Consider the following 13,740-nt stretch of genomic DNA (forward strand, 5'->3'; position numbering starts at 1 on the left):
GGAGATTTAACAGGATGCTGCCTGGATTAGAGAGCATGTCTTATGAGGGTAGGGTAGGTTGAGTGAGCTGGGGCTCTTCCCTTTGAAGGAAAGGAGGCTGAAAGGTGACTCGGTACAGCTGTACAAGATGATAAGAGGGAGTGAACAGCCAGAGACTTTTTCCCAGGGCAGAAATAACTAATACGAGGGGGCATAATTTTTAGGTGTTTGGAGGAAAATATAGGGGGAATGTCAGGTGCCGTTATTTTTAACGGTGGGTGCATGGAACGCTCTGCCAGGGGTGGTGGTAGAGGCAGATACATTAGGGGTATTAGGAAACTCTTAGATAGGCACATGGATGAAAGGAAGAAAAGGAGGGCTATGTGGAATGCTAGGGTTAAATTGTCCTTAGAGTAGGTTCAAGGATAGGCACAATATTGTGGGCTGAAGGGCCTGTACCGTGAGGGACTGTTCTGTGCTCTTGTGGATCACTTGACCATATCTACTACCCTCTGACCTTCGCTCTTTAGACAAGTAGTGCTGTGTTGCAGCTTCAGTAGGTTGGCACCTCAGCTTCAGATGCCCTCCTGGACAAGGGTCGTTGCCTCGGCTTGGTAAAGTGAGGGGTAGGGAGGGCAGTGAAGTTACAAATTGCGGCAGCGTACATGGTGACAGACTGCAGTGCCCCTCAGAGGGGGACTCCTGGACATTGAAAACGGGTGCAGAGTTTTCGATAAGCAAGAAGCTTCCTGTGATCCAGGTGAAGATCTCCCTGTTTATAGAGAACGGTGCGAGAAGCGAAAAACGTCCTGTGATAATAACTCATCTCCTTTTACCTTAGGCCCCGATGAGTTACTGACTGATGAGTTATTAACTTCAAACTTTCTGCATAATCACTCAAAGAGTTTACCTGCATGTTCACGTAAAGAGAGCTGTATAACTTATCTCCTTCTACCTTAGGCCATGAACTTATCAATCACCCCTGCTGTGGACACTTTCTGGAGGTCCAAGATCCGTATGCTCCACATCTGCTGGACTAAGTGAGTAAATGCAGGAGGGGATAATGCTGAAAAATACATGTTCTAGGTTTTCTAAAATTGACACCTTCTACCTTAGGCCACAAACTTATCAATCAGCCCTCATATGCCAGTGATTATAAACCTGATTCTGATAGGTTTTGCTAGCTTTTCATCCATCATGTGGCCCATTACATCATGTGTACACACAACAGCCATGTGCACAGTATCATTACAGTCCCTTTCCTGTCAGCTTGAACCAGTCTGGCCATTTCCCTCGAACCTCTCTCATTAACAAGGTGTTTTCACCCACAGAACTGCTGTTCATTGGATATTCATAGTTTTTTACACCATTCTCTATAAATTCAAGAGACTGAGAGACTGTTGCATGTGAAAATCCCAGGAGAATAACAGTTTCTGAGATACTCAAACCACCCCATCTGGCACCAACAATCATTTCTCGGTCAAAGTCACTTAAATCACATTTTTCCCCATTCTGCTGTTGGTCTGAACAACTGAACCTCTTGACCAAGTCTGCATGCTTTTATGCATTGATATTTATTGTTTTGTGTCTGCAAAATATACCATAAATTACAATTTTAAATACAAAAAAATAAATAAGTAGTGCAAAAAGGGAGCAAAAATAGTGAGGTAGTGTTCATGGGTTCATTGTCCATTCAGATATCTGATGGCGGAGGGCACGAAGCTGTTCCTAAAGCACTGAGTGTGTGTCTTCAGGCTCCTGTATCTCCTCCTTGAATGACTCATTTACTTTCACTTCTGTACACCAGGAAAAATATTCAGAATCAAGAAATTCCATCTATTTTACTAGGCAGCTTATATCCTTTTGTAGCTATATTAGTCCCTGATTATGAGACCAAAGACAGCCAATCACTCTATCACACTTGAGCGATAAAGACAGCAATAAAGTGCTGAAAAATGTTCAGTGAACCTTGACCTAGAGGACGGACAGCATTTGACAGATGAGGAACAGAAACCAGTCGCCAGTAACTTATCATGTGAGCTGCAGTCAGAAAGTGATAATTCTACTAATTGAAGAGGAAATACTTTGGTTGCACAGAGAAGGCTAGAAAAAGAAATCGCAAGAATATTATCAGGATTGGAAAACTGGCTAAGAAGGGACTGGACAGGCTGGGCCATGTGTAGCTGGAGCATACGAACAAATCAGGAGGTGCCTCGATCAGGTGAATGGTCCAAACCGGTGAAGACATCCTGAGATCGCCAGAGTGGTGCTGTCTGGGGTTTAACCATCTTGCACCTATCTCCTGGTGGGGTTACCTATCGGTTGTGGGAAGCTCCAGTTAAAAAGTGGACCTCAACGGTCGAGCTGGCAGAAGATGGTGACACGTCACAACGGCAGTGAAGATTCCCCAGTCATCTTGCCCTCCATGCCACTGGACCCTGACCCCCCGATCTGTCAAGGACCATGTGGTGGCTGCCTGTGTATCAGCCTCTCCCCGTTAAGCAAAGTCACACACAGGCGTTCTCCATTAAGGGAATCCTGACTTCCCAGATGACCCACCAATAGCCAGTCCCTCAGGAGAACATCGCACTCAGCCCGAGTGATTGCAATACTATATTGTCGTTACTTGTAGTTTACTATTGCTTCATTGATGGGTGCAGCGTTTAAGCAGGAAACACCTGTTTCCTCTATGCACAAACAGCAGAGTTGTGACAAGTCTGCTTCTTGAACAGTGAACTGGTTTGAACAAGAGCTTAGCAACCTGGCAAGTAAATATTAAATAACCTGCCTTGTGAATAAAACTCTCACACTTTCCGTGTGTTTTTGTTGGGTTTCCTTTCTATGCATTGCTCAATGTGCATGCATTAAGCTGTGCAGAGTTTGCAAACACTGAGCAACACTAGGGCTGAGGCTCTGCTTGTCCCCAGAGAATGAACCAGGCATCATTATCCCTGGAAGTTCCTATTGCCTGCATCTTGCAGCTTCACCTCACAGAAAAGATATGAACACAAGAGATTCTGCAGGCTGGAAATCTAGAGCAACGCACACAAAATGTTGGAGGAACTCGGCTGGTCAGGCAGCGTCTGTGGAGAGGAATGAACAGATGATGTTTCGGGCCGAGACCTGAAACATTGACTCGCTTCAGGAGGGCACAGAGTGACCACTCCCCGCTGAACATCGACGGCTCCTCGGTAGAGATTGTAAAGAGCACCAAATTTCTTGGTGTTCGCCTGACGGAGAATCTCACCTGGTCCCTCAACACCAGCTCCATAGCAAAGAAAGCCTAACAGCGTCTCTACTTTCTGCGAAGTCTGAGGAAAGTCCATCTCCCACCCCCCATCCTCATCACATTCTACAGGGGTTGTATTGAGAGCATCCTGAGCAGCTGCATCACTGCCTGGTTTGGAAATTGCACCATCTTGGATCGCAAGACCCTGCAGCGGATAGTGAGGTCAGCTGAGAAGATCATCGAGGTCTCTCTTCCCACCATTACGGACATTTACACTACACGCTGCATCCGCAAAGGAAACAGCATTATGAAGGACCCCATGCACCCCTCATACAATCTCTTCTCCCTCCTGCCGTCTGGGAAAAGGCTCCGAAGCATTTGGGCTCTCACGGCCAGACTATGTAACAGTTTCTTCCCCCAAGCTATCAGACTCCTCAATACCCAAAGCCTGGACTGACACCTTGCCCTATTGTCCTGTTTATTATTTATTGTAATGCCTGCACTGTTTTTGTGCACTTTATGTAGTCCTGTGTAGGTCTGTAGTCTAGTCGTTGTCTCATTTTTACTATGTACTGTACCAGCAGTTATGGTCGAAATGACAATAAAAGTGACTTGACTTGACTTGAACATTAGTTCTTTTTATATCATTTTGTATAATTGTTGAATATTGGCACTTTTTGCTGCATATAGCCCCAACACACCACAGCAATTTCCTAATTTGTGTATATTTATAGAGGGAATAAAATTGATCCCTGATCAGTTCCATTGGTCCTTTCTTACACAATAAGACCCCATTTCCTACTCCCCCATCCAATTCACTGGGAACCTGGTTCATGCCAATTCCCATGTGCCCTTCACACTCACTGGGATCCAGATTCCCACTCAACATCTTAAGTAGTTAAAATTCTGTTGGGGTCTTGACGTAAATCATATCTAACAGCCCAAAACTTCTGCTTGATCAGAGTTTCCAAGTCCTGAGGGTGCTGGATTAAAGGAGTTCAGTATTCCCTCATGTATACAAGTGACAGGAAAGGTAGGTTAAAATTTAGAAAGATGATAGCTAACTTCTCTGGAAAATCAGAGCACAGACACAAAAACTGAAGAAGTAGATGCCGTAAATACAAAACAACACACATGGAACACTGGAGGAACTTGGCAGGTCAGGCAGCATCCAAGGAAAAGAGTAAACAGTTGACAATTTGTGCCGACACCCTTCCTCAGGACTGAGAAGGAAGGGGGAAGATGTTAGAGTGAAGAGGAAGGAGGCTAGCTGGAAGGTGATAGGTGAAGCCAGGTGGCTGGGAAAGGTCAAGGGCTGGAGAAGAAAGACTCTGATAAAGGAGGTGACTGGATAATAGGAGAAAGGGAAATTGGAGGGGACCCAGGGGAAGTGATAGGCAGGTTGGAAGAAGTGAAAGGTCAGAGTGGGAATAGAGGAGGCGGGGGGAATTGTTCACCGGAAGGTGAGCAGGCACAAAAGGTTGGATGAACTTATCAGGTCAGGCAGCATATATGGAGAGAAATAAACAGATCGAGATCTGTTTTCAGATTGAGACCTTTCATCAGCACTGGAAGTGAACGGGGGACAAATCAAGGACAAGAAGATGGGGGAGGGGGAATGAAATAAGAAGCTGGAAGGTGATAGGTGGGAAAGGTAAAGAGCTGAAGAAGAAGGTATCTGATAGGAGGGGAGTGAGGGCCATGGGAGAAAGAGGAGGAGGAGCGCCAGAGGGAGGTGATTGCCGGGTGAGTAAAAGAGAAGGGGCAAGAGGGGATTCAGCATGGAGATGGACAAAGAGAGATGGGCGAGGGATGGAGAAATTACTGAGAGTTAGAAAAATCGATGTTAATTGGTTAAAAATAGAGAGAAGTGTGCTCTTTATTCTAGCTAAAGTCCCCAGCAAGGACATTCACAGTCGGGAGGAAATTGACACCAGGCAAGAATAGTGTCCCCTGCAGCATTTTTGGATTGAGCACTACCAGAAACTTAAAAGGAGAAATATCACACACATCCTCACCAATTATCAACTGTGGCTGAGTTATTGAGACTTCAGTCCTCACCGGGTCAACATATTGAGGGTTAAAGTCTCTGGCTCTAAAGACAGGAGCAGAACTTTGCTCTCAGGCTGCAGTCGTCACTGGCATCTTTTACCCAGCCTTATTTGCACTAAACAGTGGAGGCAATTAAACCTCAATTGCATTGGTGTGTGTGGTGCGGGTTGCAAATGTCCTCCCCTGAAGGAGCAAAATGATTGAAAGGCTACCGATCAAGTCAGACCAGCATATTTCTTTAATTTTATATTTTGTTTAATTAGGTAGGATTCCTTTGTTACCATGGTGGGATTTGCACATGCATTCCAGATCAGAGCTGGCAGCTTATCTGGTATACACTCTCTTTTCAGCATCATTGAGGATGTTAAACTGAGATCCCATTGCCCTCCCACAGAGGGAGCCCTTGGAAATGTGACACCTTAACTCTTTCCTGTTTCTTAGTCAATACTTCCCTCTCAGCCAGCATCACAGGAAGAGCTTATTGGTCATTACCATCTGTGGCATCTTGTGTGTCTAAAATTAACAACTGTTTCACATGTTACAACAATGGCTTCCTATCAGAAGCCCTTAAGCAAAGCAGGTAGCAATGTATTGATACAACCAAAGACACCAGAAAACAGAAGAGCCACTCCAAATACGCAAGATTAACAGCAGGAAAACATAATCTATTAGTGGCAATGAGAGATATTAATTTACATTGGTACTTGTTAAAATACAGGCATAATGCAGCAGAATATTCTATGAACTTCACCTTTCAATATGTCGGCACAAACTCTAACCCCTGATGTATCATTACTGATGGTCAGCTGGTGCGCCTTGATCCCAGTTGTACTTTTCAGGTCAAAAGCCAAGTCTCAGCCCATGTAAATCTCATTTTGCAGAGTTGCTTATTGCAGAGAGATGAAATATTGCCTCCGTTTGTGTTTCCATGGTAACTCCCCGCACCACTCCAGCATTCGTCTGCTCGTCTGTGGCAGAAAGACATTAAGACAATCATCAGATGTTCCAACTTAACGAAATGGAAGGACAGAAGTGACCTTTGCACTTATCAGGGTGAAAGGCAATTGCCGCTTGTGTCAGCGAAAAGCTGGAGGTTTCAGCTCGCCTCACCTCAATCGGCAGGTCCTATTGCACTAATGAATTTTTAAACCTTTTTGATAATCTCATCATGGTGACACAGAGAAGGATTAGAATAAACCTGGATCTGTGATTAGACGCACTCAGCAAATGCTGTCTGCAACCAAAAGCACACGTACTATGGTGTGGCTTGGATTTTAAACTTTTAGAAAATGGATATTGGTCGTAGAACGGTTCTTGTTGCTTTAAGCCTGCTCCCCTATGAGTACGATGTTAGGTGGCGGACTGGTTTCAGTTTTGTCAAAATATTCAGCAAGTCACTGCAAAGAGCAGTTGTGCTCGCAGGGATTCAGACAGAACCTCACCAACCCACCACAGCCTTTTATAAACATAACCCTGCTCTGGGTTATGTTTATAACATAACAAAACTCTGGTTTTAACCTGTGAAAACTTATGAGTTTTGGGTCTCAGCACATAATTGTCATAGGATTGTTGGGTTAAGGGGTAAAGTTGTTCATTTCCTTGTAGTTTAACTTCCCTATGCTTGCTTGTATTTTTATGTAATCACCTACACACATGTAATAGCTCAGTGAATTTTCTAGTAATTACCGTACAGTTGCTTCTGTATTTTCTAAAAGCTTTTTCGTTTTCTGTAGCAAGTGTCACAACATTGGAACCTGGCTATTTTATAGGGTTAGTTGTTATCAATGGAATTTGTGTTATTTCCAGTTGGAGTATGAGACAACCACAACTGCTTTCTCCTCTTTTTTTTTGTTCTTGTAAGATTTAATGAAGCAGATGTCAAATAAGCTTTATGCCTCATTCTTAGCTTCTGAAGAAGCTTTGGATCACAAAAGCATCAGGATCGAACGGGGCGGAAGCCCAGCCAACATTTCCCATGAATACCTTCCCTTCCACTGCTTATCCAAATTCGTTTCTCAAAGCCATGATGACGACAGCCCCGCCACCCAATCCTCACTCCCCTGTACACACACACTTTAAGGCCATGGATTTAGCCCACATTACTGGCTTTCTTCAAACCTTCTGTATTACCATTGCCAGAACTTGGAACAAGTGCTCCTCAGGCAATGAATTTTTGACTTTGTCCAGGTCATGGTTTATCAAGCTTATCAAAGATCTTTGCCCCCTCCCTTTGGTTTCACATAACTCATGCCTTCAACCATCCTAAAGAACTTTCCCATGGTTTTTTACTTCCTCCCAGAATGAAACACAGTGTTTCAGTTCTGTCAGAATTAAATTTTTATTTAGTTTCAACTTCCTTAGTATTTTTGTGGCATTGTGTCATAAAACTCTAGATCCTGTGTACATCATTAGATTATCTGTTTGTACAGTTTGTGTCATCTTTCTCATGCTGTCCAAGCACCCTAAAGGTTTGTACACGTATACCGGTGTGTCTACGAATTAAAGGTTTGTGCACGTATACGGGTGTGTCTGCGTCCTAAAGGTTTGTGCGTGTATACCGGTGTGTCTGCATCCTAAAGGTTTGTGCGCGTATACCGGTGTGTCTGCGTCTTAAAGGTTTGTGCGCGTATACCGGTGTGTCTGCGTCCTAAAGGTTTGTGCGCGTATACCGGTGTGTCTGCATCCTAAAGGTTTGTGCGCGTATACCGGTGTGTCTGCGTCTTAAAGGTTTGTGCGCGTATACCGGTGTGTCTGCGTCTTAAAGGTTTGTGCACGTATACCGGTGTGTCTGCGTCTTTGCACACCCTTCAGAGTTTTATCTTTCGGGTTAGGTTGCCTCTTCCTGCTCCTCCTACCATAACGATAGTTTAGAGTCCCCTGGGTTAAATTTCACGTCCCACATGTCTACCTGCTTCACAAGCCAGTTCCAAGTACATTTATTATCAAAGTACGTACGCAGTATACAACCCATGAGATTTGTCTTCCCACCGACAGCCACAAAACAGAGAAACACCATGGAACCCGTTCGAAGAAAACCCGCAAAAAAAAAGAACAAATCACACAAGTGGTACAAAACAAGTGAGAACACAGAGTATAAAGCATCAAAGCACAAAGTAATTGAAACAGCCTGGAAATGCTCAGTTTAGTTCATAGAAACACAGGACACATTGCAGGCTCTTCGGCACTACGATGTTGTGCCGACCGTGACCAGTTCAATTTAAGCTCTGCGTCATTCATTGAGTGCATGCTGCAGGGCCAGTCCACCCTAATCAAAATCGTACAAAACAGCAATAAAACCAGTAGTAACCAGAAATCAGAAATGCATCATAACATGAACCATAGAGCCCAATCCATAACCCATGTCAATTAAACCTTGCCCAAGACAGAGGGGCCTCGGGGTTCACGTCCATAGACCCCTCAAAGATGCCTCCCAAGTTGACAGGCTTGTTAAGAAGGCACATGCTGTGATGGCCTTTAGTTATCGGGGATTGAGTTCAAGAGCCATGAGGTTACAGCTCTATAAAACAGATTGGACCAAAATCCGAATATTGTGTTTCAGTTCTGGTTGCCCCATTGTAGAAAGGATGTGGAAACTTTAAAGAGGTTGCAGAGGAAATTTACCAGGATGCTGCCTGGATTAGAGAACATGTCTTATAAGATAAGGTGAGTGAGCTGGGGCTTTTCTCTTGAGAGGTGACTTGACAGAGGTGTACAAGATGATAAAAGGTAGAGATGGAGTGGATAGTCAGAGACTTTTTCACAGGCTGGATATAACTAATACAAAGGGGACATAATTTTGAGGTGATGGGAGAAAAATACAGGGGAGATGTCAGAGGTAAGTTTTTTTTCATACAGAGAATGGTGGGTATGTGGTATGCCCTGCCAGGGGTGGTGGTAAGGGCAGATACATTAGGGGCATTTAAGAATCTCTTAGATAGGTGCATAGAAAAATGGAGGGTTATGTAGGAGAAGGGTCAGATTGATCTTAGAGTAGATTGAAAGGTTAGCACAATATCTTGGGCCAAAGGGCCTGTACAAAGCTGTAGTGTCCTGTGTTCTATGTAATTCAGCACAGGAACAGACCCCTGAGTTCACAGTGTCAGTTCCAATCACGATTCCAAATTAATCTAAATCTCTTGCTGTGTATGCAGGGCACTTAGCATTATCAGTGATCCCTCCCATCCATTCAACAATTTACTATGCAAAGGAGACTACCTACCCTAAAAATACCTCTCATAAATGAATAAACTCTGTCACGTCGTCTCTCCTTCTCCAATGCTTTATATCGATTTAGAACACTGGCTCCCAAAGTGGGTGACATCACCAGGGCTCTGGGTGTTTCTAAGGGGATGATAAAGATAAAGGGAGCTTTGGGGTGTGCTCAGTAGCAAGGGGATTACAGGCTTAATTTATGAAATTAATTAATTATTATAAGCACTTGATTCTCAGTGCCTCATAATTGGTTACAATGATCACGCAATCAACTTATCTCCTGTTAACCCACCAATCTCTTCGACTTCGTTCAAAGCACATTATAGTTGTTGTAAAGCAATGTGACACTTCTGTGTTCTGCAATCGGGAAGAAAGAATTCATGTCATGTCCAGGTCCGGCCCATGCAATGTTTACGTTCACTACAGTAGTACGGTGTTAGCTAGTACAATTCCCATACTCTAATCATGTTGCAGCACAATTCCTATGAATTAGGTCATTGTGATCAATGGGATAAAGTTCAGAACCTGCCCTTTTGAATGATCTTCAACTCCTTTGAAAAGCCCACAGCCCAACTGAGATATTGTTGCCCCACTTCATGTACCTTCAGCAGAGAGTCAAGTTTTGTCCAAGCTATTATGATGTCATAACTTTCCCCTTTATTGATCGCAGTGCTTGAGGTTGGATTGAAACAACAGATGATTGACCATGGTTGTTAATCCATAATGAAAATGGTATGTAAAATCAGATACATATCAGATGATATGTAAAAGAAGTGTAGACAGTACAGTGTGGAGTATCTGAAACATGGATTTATACCAGCACCATGCAACCAACAACAACCAATGTGTCTTTTGTGTAGAAGTTTTTTCCGCAAATCAGGTGATGAAACCAACCAGATTTCCTAAACATTTGAAGAGAATACAATTTGATAAAGCAAACAAGAACTTGGCTTATTTTCAGTCACTTTGTGAAAACTTTCAGAATCTGAAAAAACTTCAAAGCATATTTGCCAGCACTTCGCCACCAAACAGTGATAGTTGTGCGCGTCATACAATATTTCAATTGCTCATTGCTGAATCTGGAAAGTCCCAGACAATTGGAGAAGTACTGACTCTGCCAGCAGAAAGGGAGGTTCTTGGGTACAGTTTTGCCTAGGTCATCAGACCAAATAATTAAATCAATTCCACTCAGTGATAACTCTGTTCAAAGACGAATAGATGAAATGTCTGAGAATGTGGAAGACCCTTTCTGCAACATACATAGGGCAACAGAATTTGTTTTACAGTTGGATGAGTCATTGCTAGGCAATGAACCTTTGCTTCTTGTTTATGCTTACTTCATAAAAGATGAATGAATGGTTCAAAAATTGTTACTTGTAAGGGATTAGAAACAGATATAAAGGGGGAGTCAACATCTCAAGTTTTGAGCAATTTTTCAAAGAGAAGGACATTCTGCTCACCAACATTCTTGCTTGTGCAACAGATGGGGCATCATCGATGACAGGACACCCCTGTGGGGTTATTATTTCCTGGGAAAAAACTGTATCTAAAACATTTACAGACACCAGAAAGTCTGCAGATTCTGGAAATCCAAAGCAACACACACAAAATGCAGGAGGAACTCAGCAGGCCAGGCAGCATCTATGGAAAAGAGTAGACAGTTGACATTTCAGGCTGAGGCCCTTCTTCAGGAATCAAATATTTACCATTTACTGTGCAACTCACAGAGCATCTTTCACAAAAAACCTATGTCATCAACCGCACAAATAGTTAAAATCAAGGTCCATGCTCTCAATTCTCAACTACTTTGAGAGCTTCGCAATAAGAATGGTAAACAGTTTGAACACTCGCTGTTGCACACAGAAGTCAGATGGTTATCAAAAGGATAACCATGAGATACTTCAACACACCTTTTGAAACAATGATAAAATTCTTTGAAGACTTGAATGCTTCATTCAGTAATCAACTCAAGTATGCTAGGCATGACATTGCTTATTTTATAGAACTATCACGTTTAATAAAATTAATCTTCAGTTGCAAGGAAATGATGTGAATCCTATCAAAGTCAAATCAGTCGTCTCTACATTTCTGTCCAAGTTAACCCTATTTAGGTACAACATTGGCCATCGCGACCTTTTCCATTTCTGAGCCTCTCTGAGTCGGAAACGAAACAAAGAATACCAGATAATGATCTTCAAGTGTACTGTGCCCGCCTGGGTGAGCTGCATAAAGACAAGCCAGACAGATTTCAGGGTCAGACCCCACTTGGAGTACTGTGTTCAGTTCTGGTCACCTCACTACAGGAAGGATGTGGAAACCATAGAAAGGGTGCAAAGGAGATTTACAAGGATGTTGCCTGGATTGGGGAGCATACCTTACGAAAACAGGTTGAGTGAACACGGCCTTTTCTCCTTGGAGCGACGGAGGATGAGTGGTGACCTGATAGAGGTGTATAAGATGATGAGAGGCATTGACCATGTGATAGTCAGAGGCTTTTTCTCAGGGCTGGAATGGCTAACAGGAAGGGGCATAGTTTTAAGGTGCTTGGAAGTAGGTACAAGGGGGATGTCAGAAGTAAGTTTTTCACACAGAGAGTGGTGAGTGCGTGGAACCCACTACCAGTGGAGGTGGTAGAGGCGGATACAATAAGGTCTTTTAAGAGACTCTTAGGTAGATACAGAGAGGTCCAGGTCCCAGTGGGGTCAAGCCCAGATTCAGCTGGATTGCACAGACTACCCGTACCTTTGTTAGCTCTGGAAGGTTAGGGCAGAGCATCTGTGCTCAGGAATGCTCTGGCTTGATTCCCTGCTCGGGAAGAGGTAAGGGTTGGGGGGGAGGAGCTGTATTGTTTTCATCGAGCAGGTTTGTAAATGCAAATCAGATTAACCAGACTCGGTATGTCATGAAGGTCACAGTGGTGACACTGCTGGTTGAATAGCCCTGCTTACAGACAACATAGGAAGCCTTCAGCACCATACAGGCCCTTCGGGCTACGATGCTGTGCCAAACTTTATGAATTACCTAGGGTCACCATAGCCCTCTATTTTTGTAAGCTTCATGTACCTATCCAGGAGTCTCTTGAAAGACCCCATTGTATCCGCCTCCACCACCGTTGCCAGCAGCCCATTACCATGCACTCACCACTCTCTGCATAAAAACTACCCCTGACATCTCCTCTGTACCTACTTCCAAGCACCTTAAAACTGTGCCCTCTCATGCCAGCCATTTCAGCGCTGGGAACAAGCCTCTGACTATCCACACGATCAATGCCTCTCATCATCTTATACACCTCTATCAGGTCACCTCTCATCCTCCTTCGCTCCAAGGAGAAAAGGTTGAGTTTACTCAGCCTGTTCTCATAAGGCATGCTCCCCAATCCAGGCAACATCCTTGTAAATCTCCTCTGCACCCTTTCCATAGTTTCCACATACTTCCTGTAGTGAGGCAACCAGAACTGAGCACAAGACTCCAAGTGAGGTCTGACCAGGGTCCTATATAGCTGTAACATTACCTCTCAGCTCCTAAACTCAGTCCCATGGTAGATGAAGGCCAATGCACCATATGCCTTTTTTAACCACAGAGTCAACCTGCGTAGCAGCTTTGAGTGTCCTATGGCCTCGAACACCAAGATCCTTCTGATCCTCCACACTGCCAAGAATGTGACCATTAATACTATATTCTGCCATCATACCTCACACTTATCTGGGTTGAACTCCATCTGCCACTTCTCGGCCCAGTCTTGTATCCTATTGATGTCCTGCTGTAACCTCTGACAGCCCTTCAAACTATCCACAGAACCCCCAACCTTTGTGTCATCAGAAAATTTACTAACCACTCTCCACTTCCTCATCTAGATCATTTATAAAAATCACGAAGAGAAGGGATCCCAGAACAGATCCCTGAGGCACACCAGTGGTCACCAACCTCCATGCAGAAAATGACCCATCTACAACCAAGCAGGTTCTGGATCCACAAAGCACTGTCCACTTGGATCCCATGCCTCCTTACTTTCTCAATAAGCCTTGCATGGGGTACCTTATCAAATGCCTTGCTGAAATCTATATACACCACATCTATTTGCTCTACCTTCATCAACATGTTTAGTCACATCCTCAAAAAATTCAATCAGGCTCATAAGGCACGACCTGCCTTTGACAAAGCCATGCTGACTATTCCTAATCATATTATGCCTCTCCAAATGTTCATAAATCCTGCCTCTCAGGATCTTCTCCATCAATTTACCAATCACTGAAATAAGACGTACTGGT

At 43.8% G+C, this 13,740-nt stretch overlaps 1 protein-coding gene across 1 annotated transcript in view; it reads right to left on the minus strand.

Annotated features, from left to right (window-relative positions):
• Positions 1-5,551: 5,551 nt before the first annotated feature.
• The window catches only part of LOC140730708 (protein SPEC3-like), a 28,882-nt gene continuing 20,693 nt past the window's right edge, over positions 5,552-13,740 (minus strand). Inside the window, exon 3 of the mRNA XM_073051510.1 lies at positions 5,552-6,228. Within this exon, the coding sequence (XP_072907611.1) occupies positions 6,131-6,228 (98 nt within the window). The 3' untranslated portion in view covers positions 5,552-6,130. The remainder of the gene's footprint in view (positions 6,229-13,740) is intronic.

This window comes from Hemitrygon akajei, chromosome 7 (genome assembly GCF_048418815.1).
Source record: "Hemitrygon akajei chromosome 7, sHemAka1.3, whole genome shotgun sequence".
Classification (NCBI taxonomy): Eukaryota; Metazoa; Chordata; class Chondrichthyes; order Myliobatiformes; family Dasyatidae; genus Hemitrygon; species Hemitrygon akajei.